Consider the following 21,380-nt stretch of genomic DNA (forward strand, 5'->3'; position numbering starts at 1 on the left):
CTTGTCAGTTGAGCACAGAGAATCTTGAAAACAGAGGACGCCTGTACAGGGCTAATTACAGAGCATCTTAGTGTCCCTCCTATCATTAGTACTAATTACTTTCCGAAGCCTGGAAATGCAGTGCTCCTCCACAGACCTGCCCCCAGCAGCCAGCCGGGTGTGGGTGAGTGGGGCGCTCTTGGGGGCTCTGGAGGAGCGGCTTCCTTTGCAACCTGGCCCGGGAGGGCCGGATTCATCCACGTGTGGCGTTGACAGCTTGAGGCCTGACTCGCAGAGGCACCGGCAAGTGCAGACAAATGCCAGCAGTGAAAACTCAAGAAAGCTGAGCTGCCCCTGAAGAGACAAGACCTCCTCCAGAAAGCTGCCAAGTACCGAAGGCCCGAAGCAGCATCTTTAATTCATGGCCCTGGTTTGCGTTTGTATTGCTAAATGCAAATTAATAATCTTTAAACAACACTCCACAGGCTTGGCAGAGCGGCGGCGGTGGCATCCCCGTGCAGAACCTCGCTCCCATGCCACAAAATGCCAAGGACGGGGCGGGAGAAGGGGCTACTGCCCAGGAAAACCGGGAGCGAGCGTTTAGAGCCTTGAAGCCCTTGACATCGCCGTGCGCAGGTTCACGGTCAACACTCGGGTTGGACTGCTGACCGTGGGGCAGGCCTGGCGGGTGCTGTCGGACTCGGGCACTGACCCCCACCCCTGCCCCGGGACCCAGGCTGGCGGATGTCAGCGGGGCCGTGGAACGATCCACAGCAGAGCAGAGGGAAGAAGGGGCCCTTCTCGCGGATGCCTGGAGGAGTCTGTGCCCGGAGGGAGGCCCCCGGGGGGGGGGGTCCCTGAGGGGCAGCCTAGAGCTCAGAGACCAATTTTATAACCACTTGAGGAAGGCCAGCCCTAGAGCTAGGGGCAGGACGGGGAGAGGGGCTGCTGGAGGACATGGCCCCCCACCACTGAGGGGCTTCCGCAGAGGCCTGTGTGGCGGGGGCCCAGGGACTCCCTCGGCCACTCCGCCACAGAGCACCAGGGGTGCTTGGTAGGATGTGGGACGCTTCTCCGGGGTGTCGGGACTTGACCCGTCTGTGGGCCTTTGTCCGATGAAGAGCAGGCTTTGCCCGAGGGGGTCTAGCTCCATCTTGAAAAGCTCGTACTCCACGTGGGGGAGCCTGATGCCCAGCGGCAGGCACCCATTGGTGGCTGTGACGTCCCGCTCGGTTCCCAGGGACCAGGCCCCCGGGCCCCCGCAGCTGCTGGGTTCGGAGAAGTTGAGCATGGCCGTGGTGACCTGGTCCATGGGAGTCACTCGGGCCTGTGTGACCTGAAACACCAGTTCGGTGCCACCGAGGACCTTGCTAGAGGGCGTGCCCCTGGTGTAGCGGCCGGCTGCATAGACCGTGAAGGTGGGCTGGCGGCAGGTGGGGTCTGAGAAGTGGCGGTAATATCCTTCCCAAGAGCGGTTGTGCCCGTAGAAGGTGAAGAGCCTGGTGAGGAACAGCACGGCGGGGCGCACCTCGCACCCGGGGCTGACCCACCGGCCGCCCAGGCGCAGGGGCAGGGCCACCTGGGGGGGCAGCACGGGCGGGTGGTGCTCGTCGGAGCGTGCAATGAGGCTGCATGCTGGGCAGGGGCGGGCGTGGTGCTGGCAGAGGACAAACAGAAACAGAACAGTGATTGTCCGAGGAGGAGGAGTCAGGGCGCGGCCGGGAATGGGGGTATGTGGGGTCCCGCCCGTGGGTCACTCCCTGCCTCCCGCCCCCAACGGCCACTTTGTTCTTGTCGGATCTCAGTCAGCTCCTCCCTCTTCTGGGCCTCTGCACCTGCTGGCCCTCTACCTGGAAATGCCCCCACATATGGCCTGGCAGGCTCCTTCTAGTCTGGGTCTCAGCTCAGCGAGGCCTTAGCGAGAACTCTCCAGATCATAGACCTGCCGCTTCCTGTGTCCTCTTCTGTCCCTGCCCCCCACCCCTTAACTCGATGGTAGGCTCCCGAAGCCGGGAGGCCCTGGTAGCTACTCCATCCATCCCCAGGGCCTGGCATGGTGCCTGGCTCACAGCTGCCATATACTGATGGAATGAATGATTGGACGGATGCAGGAGAAATGCCCTGGGGTTTGGAAGGGGACTTCCCCACACCCATCCTGCTTGGTCCTGAGATTCGACCATTCAAGTTTATTGCCTTTCTCCTGGCCCACTGGGACCCCCCCCCCCCCCTGCCCTCCAGCCCTCACGTTTAGGAGCCTCCTAAGCGCCAGGCATTGTGCTCAGCCCTGCTCGGGCAGGTGTTACATGTCCTGGCCGAAGATGCTGGATCTCAGTGGGCCTGGCAGCCTGCCATGGTCTCCAGCCTGGAAGTGGTAGAGATGGGCTAGAATGTGCCGTCTAGAGTCTCTTCCCCATCCCTACCACACTGAGAGCTTCATTGTCCTCACAGCGGTGCCATCCCCACCTTGGGGTGGAGAAGGAAGGCTCTTGGAGCTTCAAGAACCTCCGCCAGGGAGGGTGAGCCTCGTTCCCTCACTGCCTTGGAAAGTGCGTGTGTTGACAGGGACGGAGGCCCATTAAAATACTCCTGCCCGTGGAACCCCATCGCTTAGAGCCTGCACCGAGGAGATGGTGGGAAAGAGATATAGCACCGAGATGTTCATTATAGGGTTATTTATAATAGGGGAAACCAGCCACCCTCCAGTGGTCAGCTACGGCCTCGGCCCTCAGTTGTCCCAGGCTGTGCATTGGCTTTGCTCCCTCGTTGGCCTTATTACAGTTGGCCCTGCTTTCCAGAGTCACAGAGCTGGGCTCTCAGTAAAACACATCAACGGGGCACAGGGGCCAAACCACAGTGTGTGGGAGAAGTCAGTCTGCATTTTGGAGGGAAAAAGCTCAGCAGAGGCCAAACAGGAACCAGATAGAGACATCTTGGTGTGGGTTTTTTGTTTTTTGGGGTTTTTTGCATTTGTTTTTGTTTTGTGTTGTGTTTTGAAAGGGAGCTGTTGCCCAGAATTTAGTCCAGAGCATCACTCTGAAAGGTAAATGTCCTGGGAACAATCACTTGTCCAAGCAAGGTTGATGTGGGAACTAGCAGACGTCCCCTGCTTTTGCCATTTCAGAAGGAAACCCCAGGCCAGAGGCGCAGGCAGGACAGGCAAGGGAAAAGAAGGGTATTTGGAGAGCCCGGCCAGGAAATCAGCTCTATTTTTTTTTCTTGCAAAAAACAAAAGATTCCCACAGATTGCTGTTGGGTGAGTTTTATGCCAAACAAGTGGCTTTTGGGAGTTTTCGTCTAGAAAGAAACTATTGGATGATTAAGAAACAGTTTGGCTTTTTTCTTTTTCAGATTGCCACACGTTCGGCTCTTGTTATTTGTGTCTGTGATGAACCTAAACTTGACTCGATTTCCATAATATGGAAGATTATATTGTTTTTGGTTTGGGGGGATTTTTGACTCGAGGACAGAGGCCTCGAAGGCACTTTGAAATGCTAGTAAATGGCTGCAGAAGTGTGATGGGAAGAAATGAGCAGGCTGGGTAGTTAGCTGGAGTGCCGGTAATTGGAAGGCTGGCTGATAAGAGTCTAATTTAGGCATTTTAACCCACATTCTGACTGGTGCCGTACTGATGCGTATTGACAGAGCAGAATGCATTACATCAAAATAACACCAGGGCTGTCCTCCCCGACTCCCCCCCCCCCCGCCCCCCGCAAAAGAGAGGTCTTCTGCAGGCGGGACATTTGAGATACTGGTTGGTAATTCGGGGCAAGTGGATTTCTGCATAACAGAAACAAATTGAGAGCTAGTGAGCCTTTCAGGTGAGAGATGAGAGAAACAGGCATCTCCTCCTCCGATGCGTTCGAAGGGGATGGAAGATGAAAACCCTTTCTGGCATCATTCTGCAGAGATCTGGAGATGCACGGGTTAATAAACAAGGCCCCAGCCAGCAGAATTCACACTTGTGCAGGAGCCAAACTCTTACTGGTTCAAACCTGTTACATAAAGTTATTTCTCAAACAGCACATAACAGTTTCTAATTAACCCCCAGAGGTGACACCAGGCTTAGATGATTTTGGTCGAGTGTTGGCTGATTGATTAGGATTCTACATCCAGGCAATGAATTTGGGGATCAAATTGGTTTTAAATTAACTTCTAAAAATGTTCATGTTTACCATCTGGTTTGGGTTATGGGCAAGGCTTGGACCCCAGAGAGCATAAGGTAACGACTAATTCGTTACTTGGGGGTTTATCTGCAGCATTTTCTTCTTTGAAATTATCTCTCTCTCTCTCTCTCTCTTTTTTTTTCCCGGGGAGGGGGTAGTTGCTGAGCAGATATTTAATTTAATGTCTGTACATCTGGCACTGTTCATCTATGCACACATTCCTGCTCTGCTTCTCGATCACGGGGCAGGTTGCATTGGCCATGCTGGCTGGTCAGGCAGCAGGAGGGCAGGGGTCTGCGGCCCCAGAGCCCTGCCTGGGGAGACATGAAAATTGTTATCCGCGGCGCCCCGGGGGTCCGTCCTTTCTGTGTTCAGAGCAGTTTGCCCTCCTAATGAGGTGGTGGGCGCCAGTAATCATCCCGCTGCCAGTGCCTTCCCCTGTCTAAGTAGGATCAACGTCAGACCAGCCTAGAACATTGGCTGTCAAAAAGAGAACGATTTTGAGGTCATGAAAAGAACTCGGGCTGATTTTCTGATTATGAGAACTTCTTGTGCTTCCTCTCTGCTCCCCAGATCCTGGGTTGGGAGGAGGGGGTGGGAGAGGAGAAGAGGGCAGCGGGGCTCATCCCTAGTGCCCTTCTTTGGGGTCCTCTAACAAGCTGCCGCTCCCAGAGGTGAGAAGTTGCCCATCTGGTTTAGTGAGTGCTGAGTACACAGTAGGCATTCAGTACATGCTGAATGGCGTGAGGGTCGCCTAAGGGCTCACTTGACAGGGGCTCCTGAACTCATGCATCCAGTCTGTTCGTTCTCACTTTTGAAAAATATTCCTTGGGTACTTAGTAGAGACATTCTTCACATGGTATCCTACCTTGACTTCATTTTCAATAAACCCTAACTGATAAAAGTTAACTTTTCTTGTAATTGCCACTGTAGGCAACAAACCTCTGTAACTTCTGGAACCTCTGACTTTGTTGCCTGTCTCCTAGTAACAGTGTTGCAGATACTGGGAACATGTTTGCACTCAATTAGGGAGAATAAAGGCTTCATAGTCCTAGTGTTCCTGGGTCACAAATTAATGCTTTAAAACGTGGGTAAGCAGTTTTAATTGAATTGGTTTCTGTTTAAATTCTATGTATTTTATTTTATGCTCCTACAGACATTTTTCTGGGGGTGGGGGGTGGTCCCGAGGCTTCACCAGCCGCCCCGGAGAAGTCCCAAGCCTCCCTCCCGTGTGGAACAGGCGCTGCTCTACTTGCCAAGAGTACATCACACAAATGAATCGCAGATCTTTCTGCCTGTGTGCTCATCAGGCAGGGAAGGGCTACCAGATCTCCCCCGAGTGGGGGCGGTGTGTTTATGACCACTTAATTTAAAATCGAGGTTAAGCACCTCAAGTGAAATTCACATTGGAGTTGGGGTGGAGGAAGTAAATCTCCCTTTATAGGGCAGCCTCCTGCCCCAAGGGCCGTCCATGGGTCATCTGGGAGCCTGCTGGAAATGCAGAGTCCCAGGTCCCACCCCAGGTGATGGCATCTTGAGAGCTGAGTCTGAGGAGTGCTGCTCTCCCCGGCATTCGTGTGAAGGGGTACACTCAACATCTCTAGCTCCAGATAATGGAGGCCCTCTAGAGAGGGCCACACGGAGCTTTTGGGGGAAACTTCCATGGGCTCTGTGGCCATCCAGCAGAGCCCTGGAGGAGGGCTGACCTCTCCCTTGTTCGTTCACTAACATTTATTGGCCCTGACTCTGCCAGACCCTGGGCGGTGAGTGGGAACCCAGGAGAGAACGGGGCCCCGCCCTTGCAGAGAGCCTTCTTCTAGGGGAGAAAGTAGCAATTAACAAACGAACCATGCAGCCCAGGGAAGCTGAGTGCTGGAAAATGTGCAGAGTGGGGATTGGAGGGAACAATCTGAGAGATCTGAGAACTGAGAGAGACCTGCCCATGCCCAGGTGCCTAGCAGGGGCAGAAGGGCAGGACCCTGTGGGGCCCACAAGAAGGATGTCAGGAGGATCAGACACAGACAAGCTGAGCAGTGGTTCCTTTGGAAAAACCAGCCCTGTAAAGACCCGAGAAAAGATGTCTCAAGCAGAGGGAACAACATGTGCAAATGTCCTGAGGCAAGCAGGCCAGCCTGGGGATGCAGAGAGGGTCCTAGGCAGGGACCAGACCATAGAGGGCCCACTGGGTTGGGGCTCAGAACTCGCCCTCCCAGGGCCCCAGACTCACCAGGGCACTCTGCAGCGGGCGCTGGTAGCCTGTGGGCCGGTAGTGCCGCCTCTCCACTTGGTCGGTGTGGATGTCCCCCAGGTATAGCTCCTCCACTAGCTGGGGCCCAGCCCGGGGCTGCAGCTGCAGGTGGCGCTGCATGCGGATCAGGCTGAGCTCATGCATGCTGAAGCCCAGGGCTTCTGTGCAGTCCCGCTTGGCCCGGGCACTCAGCAGCTCATACAGTGCCCCGGGCAGCCAGGCCCGGGCTGGGGGCAGCCGCTGGGCACAGTCCCGGCCTGCCCAGGTCTGGTTGAGGCTCCTGGTGACATCGAGCAGGGCATGGCGGCTGTGAAAGACGATGCCCACCTTGTGCAGGTGGTAGTCGGCCTCAGTGCCACCTTGGGTGACCCAGGAGGCCCGGCGCAGGCGGACCTTGCCCTTGATGAGCAGGGAGTGGGCAGGCTCCCGGCAGAAGGGGTCCCTATAGTAGAACTGGTAGGCTCGGAAGAGGCGGTTGGGGTAGAAGGTATAGGAGCGGGCAAGGAACTCGGGTCCTGGGCGCACCTCACAGCTGTCAGAGAGAGAGAGAAAGAGAGAGAGAGAGATGGGGGTTGGGCAGAGCAGGGAGAACCTGCACGGTGAGCCTCTCTCCCTCTGTCCTGGGCTCCTGCTCCCATAGCCTCTATTTTAGACCTCGGCCCCTACAGCCTCAGTTTCCCTGAGTGGTCTCAGCCCCACCCTTGAGGCCAAGAGCCATCCACTTGCCTCGTGGCCTCCACGAAAGCCTTCTTCAGCCAACATCCTCCCTCGTGGCATGGGTCCTCATACCTGTGAGTACTTACTGGCCCAGGAAGTACACAGACTGTGTAGCAGAGGACCTGGGTTCAGATCCCATTCCTGTCCCTCAGCAGCTGTGGGTACTGTCCAGCTCCTTCCTCTGTGACACGGAGGCATCAGACCCACAGTCAGGGTTTCCTGGAAGCGCGAGGCGCAGTGACAGTGCCCGGGAGGTGCTTAGGAAACAGAGGCTCCTTTGCACCATTTGGGGAACTCCATGCCGTGAGCTCGAGGAGGCAGTGGCCTCCCCGTTCTCTCCCCCGTGGATCCCTGGCACCTGGCCCAGAGCCTGGCATCCAGCGGACCCTCCCCGGGGCCTCACTGAGGGAATCATGGTTGATGGGCAGTTACGTCCAGTCTCCCCTTTGGTAGGTTGACTTCCCTGACCAAGTTTCATTCGTGCCTGTGACAGACTTGATCTAAGCCAGAGGTCACCGAACTTTTTCTGTAAAGGGTCAGATAATAAGTATTTTTGTTTTGGTGGGTCAGGTGGTCTCTAGAGCTAAAGCAGCCAGAGACAATAAGTAAATGCGGTGGGGTGGGGCACAGTTGTGTGCCAATAAGACTTTATTTCAAAAAAAAAAAAAAACAGGCAGTGGGCCAGACCTGGCCCCCAGGATGGCTTCTGCTGGTGTTGGAGAAAGCACAGTGTGAGGTTGAGCACAAAGGGAACCTAAATGACTCCTAGACCCACGGCCGCAGCCTAGATTGGGGGCAGGGGAGCCTCTGAGACTGCACTGAGGGTGCAGACAGGGTGGATGTTGGGTGAGTTCCAGGGGGAAACAGAGCAGGCGGGGCCCACTTCACTCGCCGCTGTGAACACGCACCACCGTTATGGTTACCTTCTCAGTAGTTTTCATAGCAAGGCTGATGGAGCAGAGGAAACGTGTTCTTACCCAGCACGAAAACAGTTCCCTTTTCTTTTCTTTCAATCTTTCTGATTATGTTAAGGAGAAAGTCTCTGTTGGAGCTAACATGTCTTTAACGCCAACCTCCCTTTTCTCCCAGAAAAAAAACAGACTCAGGACCTGAGGCAGGCAAAGAATCTAGCGAGAATTTACTTATGTTGTTTTGTTTTCATTGACTTTCTTTTTACAGTTACCTCCTATTTATGGCAGGTGGCTCTGCTCTCCCTATCCGGGGTGATATTACACTTCCTTTAAAAATAATTACAGTACGTTGTAAAGGTGTGCAGTTTTACTGTATACCAATTATACCTCAATAAAGCTGGAGAAATAAATGAATATATTTAGGTAAACAAAAGCAAGCTGGTTTAAAGAAAAATGGTAAGGAAATGCCAGTACAGGAGGTCGCTGAAGACAGAGAGGGGCGACTCATACACCTGAGGGTGGGCTAAAGTCCTGTCCTCACCTGCCTCTTGGACGGGGCTGGGGGTGAGAGAGATTTGCCTAGTGGGATGCAGCAGGCCACAGTGGACAACCTCAGTGGTTGCCAGACTCTGGATCATTCCCTGCATTGCCTCCAGGAAGCAGCAAAGCCTGTCTGGAGAGCATGAAGAGGAACTTTCTAGGGAGAAAGTTCTAGAAGTTTCTAGAGGAACTGTCCTGGAATGCTGTTGTCTCAGGGCAGAAGCAGACTGCACCCAGTTCTGACCTTCCCCACAGCCCAGTTCTGTCTCGGGGTGACCCACACCAGTGGCACCTGGATCTTACCTGGACTGTGCAGTCAGGGTGGGGGCAGAGCCTGGGAACACATCCAAAGTGGCTTTACAGAGCTCATGTCCCCTCCCTCCACCCAGAGTGCTAACAGATGTTTGGCAGTCGAGTTTCTCCCTGACCCCAGGAGGTGCCTGGAGGACGTGGAGAGGCCAGTCCCTGACCCCAGAACAGGACTGGCCCCAAGGGGATGGCGGGGGAGGAAAGGATGTACTAGGTGTGCAGAAGGCCACTGCCTCCCTTCTCCCTCACCCGGGAGGGAGGACTCAGACAGCTCTTGTAGATTTTGTGCCCCATGGATGAGGGTTAGAGCACAAAGCCCATCACCCCAGAGCAGCAAACAGGACGTCTGAAATGTCAGGCAAGCCTGTCTGGTTAGGAAGAGAATTCGACGGACAAGCAAGACACCCGGGTCCTCTTTGGCCTGCCACGTCCTGCCTCACGACCTTCGCACCAGCCTCCCCAGAGGAGCTCTTCCCCTGGCTGACTCTTCTTTCAGCTCTCAACTGAATGTTACCACCTCTGAGAAGCCCCCACCCTGGTCACTGACTGTCACATCCTTGGTTCTGTGTCCTTCATGGCAGAGCTTAGCACCATCTCAATTTACAACACTTACTTCTGTGTTCGCATGTCTGGGTTCTGTCCTCACAGGGGCTCCCCCATGCCTAGTGGGCACTCAGTAAGTATGGTATCCTGGGCGCTCAATATGTTGCACGGATTTCATCCACGGCCGCGTGCAGCTGGGGCACGTCCTGCCTGCCAGGCTGCGGAGGGGGGCCGGCAAAGCCACGTGTTGGGCAGGTAGCGGGCCTCTTGGACAACTGGATGAATCGTGCCGTGTGGATACTGAGGCTCGGAGAGGGTGAAGTCTCCCCGCCCAGGGGCCTGTGATCAGGGTCTTACCCGGTGGAGACCCAGGGCCCGTCGAGGCGTGGCGGCAGCAGTGCAGCGATGGGCGCTCTGTTGGGCAGCGGCTGTTGGCAGCGGGGTTCCCAGTGGACGCGGCTACCCCTTGCTGTCCCAGTCACCTCTGCAGTGCGGGCTGCAAAGCAGGCAGACATGCGTGAGTGATCCTGACACACTCCAGAAACTCTGCCTGCCGGGCCCGCCCTCCCAGCCCATCCTGGGCCACAGCAGGGTCAGAGAGCCAGCCAGGGTCTGCCTCTACCTCCACCTTGGCCCCTCCCCGGGGTGCCCAGCTCTGCCTTAGCCACACCCAAGTCAGGGTGCCTCGATCAGCATCTGGGCTCATCATCTCCTGGATCCCAGACACAACCCCCATGGAATACTAGCCTCCTGGAGGGAGACGGCCCCAGGCTCCGGAGCTGGAAAGCCTCTGAGAATTACTGGGCCACGCCAGACTCCCAGAGGGCCAGACCTTCCGAAGACTCACCTGCCGTGGCCAGGCACTGCCACGTGGTGGCTGAAGGACTCTGCACTCCAGGACAAGGGGCCCTCTAGACTCAGAATGAGGTGCTGGGGCAGTGGGACTTCACCCTCCCTCCCCCCATGCACCAAAGAGCCCAGGTCCTCCTTGGCTTCTGCCCCATGGAACAGGCCAGAACTGCTACCTGCCTCTGGAAGCCACTCACGTAACGTTCCCTCCTTGGTGCCAGGCCCGCATGCTGTCCGTCTGCACACCACGGGCCCCAGGCCATCACCTGGCACATAGTGGTGCCCAGGAAATGTGTGGTGGGTACCGAGGCTGATGCACACCGCTGACGGTCGGGCAGGGGAGGAATCGGAGGCTCGGGGAGGGTGGCTGTGAGCAGCAGGGGCCGCAGGCCCTCCTGAGTGACCCCCACGTATGCTCATCTTATGGAGACAAGCCAGGCTTGGCCTTGGGACTGTGCTCAATCTCTTCTACTTGCTGTCCCAAGGCGAGAGCATCAGGGTCTTCAGCTGCTAAAGAGCAGCGATTTCCCCAGAAACTGTCATTTCCACTCAGAGGCTTAGGCTTGACATAACCCAGATGGCGGGATGTGTGGGAAGCTTGGCGGCGAGCAAGGTCCAAATATTACAGCAACGGGCTGTGTTCAGGGGCGGCCGGCCTTGACCCGCTGGCTGGCCCCTGCAGTAGGCTTTCCAAAGGCACTTCCTCCCACCGAGCCTGTGGGCCAAGTGTTTGGGGGCCGGCTTGGGGACACAGGCCCTGAGGGGTGTGGGTGGGGGCCCAGGAAGGCTTGTGGGCTGCCTGGAGAAGCAAATGAAAGGTACGCTCTGCCCCCTTCTCCACCGCACACCACACCTTCCTGGCAACACCAGAGAAGGCCTGGGGAAGCCTGAGGTCCCCACACTGTCCCCTGGCAGCTGTCTAATGGGGCGTGTGGCACCCAAACGTGCTGCACCCCAGCAGCATCTCAGAAAAGTGAGACAGAGTAGATTTCTCACTTCCTGGAGGCCTGGGGTCTCATGTGGAGACTCTTGGGGTCCCCAGAGACCTGCAGAAAAAGCGCAGGTGAGGCCCGCCACAGCAGTGATGGCAGGCATGGTTTCTGTTAACCGCGTCCCACGGGTTTTAGTGGCTGCCTGATGATCTTTGCGACAACTCTCGGAGACAGGTGTGAGCATTAGCTTCCTCTTAGGGGCAGAGAGACAAGCTGGGTGAGCTGGGCTTTGCTTGCAGGCAGGCACAGGCTGCCCAGATGTGACAAAGGACAAAGCCCAGGTGGTCAGACTGGCCCGATGTTTCCACCGTTGGCCGCCTTCCATCACAGCCGGGGTAGGTGCTGTTTTCAAGACTTGGGGGGATGAATTTGATGAATGAATGAATGAACGAATGAATGAGCAAGCATGTAAAAATGCCGGCCCTGGGTCCTTGCTATATTCCTGGTGTGTCCTACCTGGTTTTAACCAGCCAAATAGGAGAAGTGAAAACCACCTCCCAGCCAGCTAGGGCTGACCTGGCCCCAAAGGGACACGTGGCCACTCGGGCCACCCGAGGGCTCTCAGTGCCACCCTTCAGGGTGCGTGCATAGCAAGGGGAGTCCTGAAAAAGAAGCCTGTGGGTAGGTCCGTAGTAACTTGGGCGCATCTCATTTCTGGAGGACCAGAAGCAGTACGTTGTGGCCCGTGGGCGGGCGCTGAAAATTGGGCCAAATGGCTAGCATGGCCCTGTCAGGGGTCCTGAGCCAGGGTGTGCCTCCGAGTCAGCATCTGGAACCTTCTCGTGCTCCAGCAAGCACCCTCGTTGGGAGACGCGGGGTCCCCTGGACTCAGTTCTGCGGGGTTAATGTGAACATTACCAGAGTCAAGGAAACCTACCTGGATGTGCTGATTTGGAGAATGTTGATTCAGAGAAGCAGAGAGAAGAAAAGGACCAAAGGGGTCAGCATTACTTAAAAATCGAGCTTGTGTCTCAGAGCAAAATAGCAAACGGGCCCTGAACATTATATTGACATTGTTTCCACAAAGCTCTGTTTCTTGAGGAAATGTTTTCTGTTGAAAAGAAAACAGGCCTTTTCCCCCTGTACGCTCTGAAGGCACCGAGAAGAGATGGCGCCTAGATGTTCCATTTTGTTGTGAATCCTCAGACCGCGTGTTCCTGCTGAGTGTGTTTTAGTTTGTCTTGTTTTTCGATGATTTAATGAAGTCAGGAGACTACACGAAGTCTCCCTGTATTCAGAACAAGACACACACCAAACACAAAACACAACTGGAGACCTTCTTTGTGGAAATACCAGAGTAGAGCCTACCATGGCCCCTTGGCCATTTGCAGAGCTTCAATGTAAAGGTTGCAAAAATTCAATCAACCCGTTACAAATGAATCCGGGCAAGTTGTTCTGTTGCAGCTTTTGAGGTAGCTTTTTGATTTTTTTCTTTCTCTCCCCTCTTCCTGCCCCCCCCCCCACTGCCCCTGAAAAGTCTTAGCTAAAGGAACATCTGAAAGCAGATGGTGCTGTGGGCCAATTGCACAACTTTTCACAGGGACCTGTTAGACTGAGTTCAATGCATGGGCCAAATTGATTTTTATCAACCATGGATTTTTAATTAACAGCGGTGTCCACTTACCGCCATCCATTATTTACTGTTTACCCACTAATTAAAAATTATGCTGCTTTTGCACTCGTAAGAGCAGGGACATTTGAAATTAGATAGCATCGTTCAAATTACCTGCAGAATTACATCCAGAGTGCCCAGTTGCTCAGACCAAGCTTCTGGGGTTTAAAATATGATCTGCTCCAACCTTTACATGTTACCGTGAGTCAGAATGCCAGAAACAGCCTACACAGGCCCACACCGTATGGAGCCTGCCTGGGATCTTAAGGGGGAAGGATGCTTGCTTTACTCTACCAAGCACAGGCACTTGGCTGAGATCGTCTGCATTTTGGTGGCGAGTCCTTCCAGCAATCCCAGAGGGAGCAGCCTGTCCGTGCATTCCACATGCCCATCATATCTGTGGACCAGCTGGGGTGATCTGCACAACCACCCAGCACATAGGTTCTGTCCATGCCCCCATTCTGCAGATGAGGAAACAGGTTCAGAGAGGTGGAGTCACTTACCCCAGGCAGACGCGTCTTATCTAATTAAAAAATAAAATTTTGGTGAAATGCACCTAACATACAACTCATCATTTTAACCGTTGTAAAGCGTACAAGTAAAATTCAGCAGCATTTAGGCCATTCCTCATGCTGTGCAGCCATTACCACTGTCTAGTTCCAGAATATTCTTATCACCCCAAAAGGAGGCCCTGTACGCATCAGTGGTCACTCTCCATTCTCTCCTCTCAAAGCCTGGCAACCACTAATCTGCTTTCTGTCTCCATGGATTTGCCTATTCTGGATATTTCCTAGAAATGGCATTAAAAATAGGTGTCCTCCTCTTATCGAGCCTTCAGAGCCCTTCTGTGCAGTGGACATGGTGATCCTCATTTTAGAGATGAAAACGTAGGCTCAGAAAGGTTCACACCCAGCTCCGCAATGCGCGTTCTCTTCAAAGATCGCGACAAGAGTGGGCCCGAATGAAAGGGGGAGGAGGCGGAGCAAAGACACGGGGTTTGTAGCCAGAGAAACAGGTCTTCGGAGATCCTTCTTTTGGAGGCAAAAAGCAACAGAAAAGCAGTCATCTTTCCTACCCTAACTGGCTTGTACTGTGGCCCCGGGACGGGTGCCAGGTGATTTGGGTGCAGCGGCGAACACTTATCCCGGGGGTTAGGCACTGATTTTAGAGGGTGTTAAAGGCAGCCACGGTTAAGGTAGCAAACTGGTGCTGTGTGGTCCGCATTGCTCAGGGCAAGACTACATTTTAAAAGGGGGGGTTGGTCTGTGCTTGATTTGAAAATATTAAGGAATGCTTTAAGTGAATAACCTTTAATAAGTAAATGCATAAGTGACTCATGGATAGCCCGAGGGAGGTGCACAGAACGAAGGGGGGCAGGCGTGAGGTTAACCCATCACTGCACCTCAGCAATGCAGAAGGACAGTGGCTGTGTGTCCTAGAGCAGCTGTTTCAAAAGACCACAGATGGGGTGACCTAAACAACACAACTTCATTCTATCTGAACCGGCAGCCCAGAAGTCTGCAATCAAGGTGTGGGCAGGGCCGTGCTCTCCTGAGGCCCCAGGGGAGGATCCTTCCGGTGTCTTCCGGCTTCTGGTGGCTCCAACCATTCTTTGGCTTGTAGATGCATCGCTCGGGTTTCTGCCTCCATCTACACGTGGACTTCTTTTCTGTCTTTCCAGCGTCGTCAGCCGCCACATCCCACCATATTTCTCTATGGGGTGTTCCTAGGGAAGAACAAGGAGGAAACTTTCCTGCCTCGGGGCTGTTGCACACGCTGTTCCTTAGCCAGAGCACTCTTCCCTCTGCTTTGTGCTGGGTTCTTCCTCTGCACTGAGGTCTGAGGATGAATGGCAGCTCCCGGCAGGTTGATGCCGAACACCCCCTTCTGCTATTTTCTGCTCCCTTTTTGTTCTGTGTGGCACTCATTGCAGTGGACAATTAATTACTTGCTTTCTTTTATTTACTTTTATTTTTTGGCTTTTCCATTTGAAATAATTTCAGACTTACAAAAATGTTGCAAAAGCGATAGAAAGTTCTAGCATACCCTTCATCTAGTTCCCCAAATGCTACTATCACCCACAGACATAGTACTTGATCAAAACCAGGACATTGACACCGACACAGTGTTACTAACTAATCTACAAACCCTAGAGAGGTTTCACCGACTGCCCCATCAGTGTCCCTTTTTCGGTGTAGGATCCAATTCAGGATCACACATCACATTTATTTTTCTCATCTCCCGTCTCCTTTAACTGAGAACTTCCTCGGTCTTTGTCTTTCACAACCTTGACACCTTTTGAAGAGTACTGGCTGGTGTTTTGTAGTGTGTTCCTCAATTTGGGCTTGTCTGAGGTTTCTTCACGATTTAATTCAGCTTATGCAGTTCTGGTAAGAATGCCATAGAGGTGATATTGTGTGACTCTCAGTACATGGTGTCCCTTTGTCCCAATACTGGTGATGTTCACTTTGATTACTTGCTTCAGGAGGTGACTGCCAGGTTTCTCCACTTTTAAATTACTACTTTTCTCTTTGTAATTAATAATTATCTTATGGGGATAGACTTAGATCATGTAAACGGCTTGTTTTTCATTATACTTCCCCCCACTAATTTTGGCATCTATTGATGACCATTGATGATTCTTGTCTACGACAGTTATTACTGCAGTGTTTTCCAAATGGGCATTCCCTAGTTCCATCATCCCTTCTGAATTTACTGATTGGAATTGTGCTGTAAGGAAGCATGGTCTCCTCTCCCATTTATCTCTTTATTTAATTGTTATTTGCATTAGTATGAACCCAGATATATTTATTTTATAGGTTACAATCCATTGCTATCATCTGTTCATTTTGTTGCTGAATTGTCCCTGATTCGGTCCGGAGGAGATCCTTCAACTTAGCTCTTGTGTATCTTTCTACATGACCTTGTCATTTTTGTGAGCACATCCTCATTTTCTGGTGCTGGAAGATCTTCCAGGCTCATTTTGTACTTTCCCTGCCCTTGCCCTGGAATCAACCATTTCTTCAAGGAGTCCTGGGTCCTTTTTTCTGGAGGATGGTGTTTAGAAACCAAGATCTGGGTGCTAAGTGTGCTCACTGCTACTGGGGCATCCCTCTAGGTCCCTCAGCTTTTCCTTCCTCCCGCCCTCCCCTCCCTTCCTTCCTTTTTCTTTCTTCCTTCTTTCTTTCTTTCTTTCTTCTTTCTTTTTCTGTCTCTCTCCCCTTCCTTCCTTCCTTCCATCCCTTTCCTCTCTCTCCATTTCTTTCTTTCCTTTCTTTCTCTTTCTCTCTCTCTCTCTTTCTATCTTTCTTTCTTTCTTTCTTTCTTTCTTCTTTCCTTTCCCTTTCCTTTCCTTTCCTTTTCTCCTTTCTTCCTTCCTGTCTCTTACTGTCTTCCCCACTAGTCTGCCTGCTCATGAGGACAGGTCTTTATCTCTCTTGCTTACTGCTGATTCTTCAGCATGTAGCAAGATGCCTGATGGATGCTCAATTCATATTTGTTGTCAAGCCACGAAAGCACTTAGAACAATGCCTATTCATAGTAAGTGCTCAATAAATGCTAGCTATAATTGCTCCTTTAGTTGAATGAATGAATAAATGACTTGTGAACCATAAGACTGATGCACATGAGCTCCTTGTTGACACTTCTCCCACCCTTTGGGGTTTCCCCTCCTAAAAATCAGCTGGTGATCTCCATTACATGTGTGGCTATTCGAGTTAGGTTTGAATTGAAACAGAGAAAGAGAAGGCTTATAGTTCTTGGGATCACTAACAATCTGGCTAGGGGTGAAAGGATAGTAGGTAAGGGAGTTCCCAGCAGGCTGGGGATCTTGGATGATCCATGCAAATAGAGAGGAAAGAGTAGGTGGAGATTTAAGTGTGAGCATCAAATCCTGCAGAGAGCTTCGAGGACAGGCTGGATCCAGCAACAGAACCTGATGCCAGGTGCTTTGCTTGAAAGCCTTTGTGTAGCAACCCATCCCAGCCAAACCAGGACCCTGATGTAGTTGCACACCCCAGGGAAGGCTCCACCTAGCTCATGGCACTGTTCAATAGAAATAGAATGGGAGTCACAAATGTGAGCCATGCATGTGATTTTACATTTTCTAGTAGCCACATTAAAACAGCTAGAAAGTAACAGGTGAAATTAATTTTAATGATATTTTATTCAGCCCCCAATATTATGTTTTAACATGTAGTAAATATGAAAACTATTTATATGCCTTTTTTTCATAAAAGGCTTGGAAATCAGGTGTGTATTTATAGTCTTAACACAACTCAATTTAGACTGGCTGCGTTTCAGGGGCTCAGGAGTCACATGTGGCTGGTGGCCACCATACTAGACAGCTTAACTCTGGCTCAAGCATGGAGTGCATGTGTCACATTTTATTGTATTGGAGGTTTTCAAGCTGGTTTCTGAAGACCACTGGCAGCTTTGGGGGGAGAAAAGGGGAGACCCGGTGAGTGGAGCTCTAGCCCCCACACCCAGCTTTAGCCCAAGTAGCCCCCTGGTTTATATAGTGGGATGCTGATTAAGATCTGCTTTGAAAAAAAAAAGTGTTCTTTTGCTTAAAAAAAAAAAAAGTCTGAACTCCTCTGGTTTATTTCAAAACCCTCAGCTTGAGGTAATTCACCTAGAATGTTTGGACTTGGAAGCTTACGCACATTTTAAATAAAAATCCCCACCCCAAGAAAGAACCTCTCTTGATTAGAGGTGGCTGCCTTTTACAAATTGAGATGTGCTGGCGTGCAATGGTACACGCTGGTTGCTTGGCCAACAAGCTTCGGAAACCGGCTGTTGAAATGGCAGCCGTCACTGTGTTGCTACAGCAAAAGATGTGCTTTCCAATGAAGTCATTGCACAAAAGGCACGCAGAGTTTCCATTTAAACTCCCCCGAGAAGGTTACAGATTGTCATGCTATGGCAGTACCAGCAAATCGCAGAAATATGAAGACAAACTCTGAATCCTAAGGAGCCTAAACTTCCCCTCTGGTGTGGATGGCTGGTCTTCAGATCCCTCACATGTCCCTCATTTGGCCATAATTGAAACTCATCATCCATCTAATCCGAGGCCTTTGTGTTCAAGGCCGAGCTGTGGGGACAGGGGAGAGATGGGCTTTGCGTTCTTGGAAACCTCAGAGATGGTGTGCGCTAGAAAAAGTACACTCCACTGTCCACTCCCTGCAGCATCCTGGACTTTGAAGCACGCCCTCCTTTGCTGGCTGAGCTCGGAGAGTGGAAAGTCGCCCCGAGGAATTCTGGAGGGACTGGGTGCCTGGAGAAGCAGATTCCCAGCTGGCAGGAAGGAAGAGGGCATCAGAGTCAGATGTCAGTGTGTTGAAAGGCTAGTGAAGGGCAGAGCTTGGTTTGTCCCTGTTTACCCAGTTCTCCACGAAAAGTCCCAGGTCAGGCCAGACCACGGACAGGGTGGGTGGAAAAGGTGGGCCTCACTTGGTGTTACCTGGAGGAGGTGATTGCTCTATGTTTGTGTTTCCAAAATTGAAAACATTTTGTAATGGGGAGCGGCTGGTCATGCAGACATCCCCCCCACAGTGTTGAGCATTTCCTGCAGAGGGAAAAGGAAATGTATAGCTCCTGGGATGGGAAAGGAATGGGGGGTGGGTGGTTTGGGAGATAAGTCTGCCCCATCAGGCCTGGCTCATCAGCCAGTGTTTTTTGTTTGTTTGTTTAGGAATGTTCCGGTACACAAACGGTTCACATCAAAACCCTCCCTCGGCCCCATGATAATGCTAATTACTCCTCGTTCTGGCTGGGGCTTCCACCCAGATGAAAACTGGGAAAGCCCAGCCAAAGCCCAGCTGTTTCCAAATAGCCAAGGCATTAGGGTGATTGATGGAAGTTTTTGCCTTTTCACCCAGATGTTCTGGTGTCTTGGAGACAAGGCCTCATCAGCTCAACTGTAGCGCCTGTGTTCCCAGATCTGCACGTTGGCCCCTCGATGTTCATAATTTATGCCAAATCCAGTCAGTGCTGTCCAATGATATCAGCAGTTCCGACCCGTGCTTTGAGGAGGGGGCGGGGGGCGTGGGGGGCTCGGAAGGATGGAGCGTGGGCTTCCCCAGGGCTTCTGGGTGTGCCCAGGCCGATCATCCTGGTGCCTGCCATAAGGGTATATAGTTCCAAGTCAGTATTTGCTCAATAGAACGTGTGTCTTAGAAGTCTCCCTCGTTCGCCCTCTTGGTAGAAGATTGAAGCTTTCATTGTTCTACAGAACAGGAATTTGGTAAGACAATCACAAGGTTTTGACACACTCAATAAGAAAGAAGACGTGTGTGTCATCGCGGTGAAGACTGGAAAAAAGCAAAGGAAAAGGGATCTTCGGGCCGACCGTTGAGGAGCTTAGCTCTTCATGGGGCCTTGGGAGCTGGTTCTCCACCAGCTCTTCCCTGGAGGGGCCAAGAACGTATTGTCCCACGGAAATGTTAGGTCTTGAAGAGAGAACGACGGAGGTTGGTCTGTTGAGTGTCTTTGGGCCTGAGAACTGCCCGGAGATGTGGGGGGTCGCGGGGAGCAACCCGGGCGTTGGGGGAAGTACACCACTTACCGGGCTGTTCACGGGAGTCTCCACAAGGGGGCCCTCTTGAGCTTTGGTTGGGGCGGTTGGGCGCCCCGTGTGAGACCGGGCACCACGTCCTCCAGCGTCGGCCTCCAGCCCGGGGCCACCGAGGCTCCCTCGTCCACCCTGACGTCGGTGAAGAGCGAGCCCATGGAAGTCCAGCCCTGGGCCCCATGCCTTCTCCCACGGGGCGTCGTTTCTACTCCCACAGAGAACGTATTTGGAGACTGAAGGACATGGGTAATGGGGTCACCTAGCCTTGCCTCTTTTCCAAGAAGTTTGCAGCGCGGAACAAAGACTCCAATGGGAACCACAAGAAAGAGCATCTAGGAAGCTTCATAAACAATGAAACAAAACATCCTGGCTCCTTGAGCCTTTCCCTTAAACACAGAGATGGGGGAGGGGAGGCCTTTGGGTCAGCGGCGACAGGAAGCGCGGAGATTTTAAATGCAGGAAAATTATTGTAATTTCACAAATCAATTTTTCTTACATTGCGTTGAGATTAAGTTCGTGGTCTCTTCCATACATTGAAAATAACGAATTTCCCTAGAGAGCAATTTTGTGGGAAAACCTACATCATGTTTCGAAAAACCCATTTTGTTAGGAGTTACCAGATTTTATTTTAAGAGAAATGGTAATATTTAATTATGGCATTATTTTACCGTCTAGAAAATTAATGTGCTTTCCGTTTCAGGAGAAAGGCCTGCTGTAAGGCCGAACCCTATTTTTAAATTACCATACAAATAGAATCCCAAAGACGCAAATATTGGCTTAAGTGTTGCAGACGAGGTCCAGGAAAATGCGTTGGTTCCTAAATGTTAAATAAACAGGCTTGTAATTCTTGCCTTCCCCTGCGACCCCCGGGCCAGGGCAGTCTCACGCCGGGGAGGCACACACGGCTCACGGCGGGGACGCAGTCAGTGCGCAAGGGACAGCTGCCGCCGATTTGTCATCCGTGTCCTGTGACCGTCCCGGGAATGGGCCCACATTTCTGTAAAGCCAAAGCCCACATTTACTTCTCCGCTTGGTCGTGCTAACAAGCCTTTGGGGGTGGGAACCGTCATTGCCCCATCTTACAGACGGGGAAACAGAGGCACAGGGAAAGGAGAGTCTGAGAGTGTGTCACATCCAGGTCGGTGGGTGGAAAGGCCCAAACTCCAGACCAGGTCCATTACCTGTACATTCTGGCTTCTTTCCACCCCCACAGAGCCCCTGGTCCTTGCTCGCCATTTATTGAGCACCTACTGTGTACCTGCCCCCCCTCCCCCCTCCCCTGGTGGCAAAGCTGCTTCTATGATGGCTCAGGGTCTGATATTCCGAGCCAGGGCAATCAATAGAACCTTGGAGATGTTCTGCCCAATGCTGATCCCCTTTGCTGATGGGAGATACAAGGAGGGGCCTCCAGGAGGGGCCTCACCGCCTACATGCGCCTTGAGAGCCTTGCAGGGTGAGGAGCTGCTTGACAGGTGGACGCGAGCCCTAATGGGCACTCGGGCAGAGGCTGTGAAGGTAGCAGGGAGGTGTGAAGTAGCAGGCAGTCTGAGGAAGACTCAATTAGTCCCCGGGATGGGCGGGCACAGGACGAGGGGGGAGGCAGGCAGCTGCGGGAGCGACGCGGGGGGCCCTGGGAGCCACTTTGGGGGGTCTGGAGTGTTCCTCAAACAGAGGGAGCCACGCGGGAGGCTGAGAGCAGGTGGGCGTTCTGAAAGGCAGGGCTTTCCAAGGGCGCCGTGCCTACCTGGGGGACACTGGCCAGGATTCGGGGGGGGAGCACGATGGACAGCTTACATCTGATTAGTGACATGTCCATTTTGATTCGGTTCGATAACTGGCACATTGGGCCTGGGATTTTGTTAGCACGAGGCTAACGCATACAGGGTTAGGTTGTTTTTTTAAAAAAAGTGAAAATGAGTTACTTGCTTTAGAGAGAAACGGCGACC

General features: G+C 52.6%; 1 protein-coding gene across 1 annotated transcript in view; it reads right to left on the reverse strand.

Annotated features, from left to right (window-relative positions):
• Positions 1 to 868: 868 nt before the first annotated feature.
• Positions 869 to 21,380, reverse strand: part of APCDD1L (APC down-regulated 1 like) — a 48,689-nt gene continuing 28,177 nt past the window's right edge. The window contains exons 2-4 of the mRNA XM_088026291.1: positions 9,768 to 9,906; positions 6,370 to 6,922; positions 869 to 1,636 (exon numbers count right to left, since the gene is read on the reverse strand). Coding sequence (XP_087882417.1) covers positions 869 to 1,636; positions 6,370 to 6,922; positions 9,768 to 9,906 — 1,460 coding nt within the window. The remainder of the gene's footprint in view (positions 1,637 to 6,369; positions 6,923 to 9,767; positions 9,907 to 21,380) is intronic.

The sequence above is a fragment of the Eumetopias jubatus genome, unplaced genomic scaffold, assembly GCF_037043125.1.
Source record: "Eumetopias jubatus isolate StellerSeaLion01/CBP00866 unplaced genomic scaffold, mEumJub1_p1.0 scaffold_9, whole genome shotgun sequence".
NCBI lineage: Eukaryota > Metazoa > Chordata > Mammalia > Carnivora > Otariidae > Eumetopias > Eumetopias jubatus.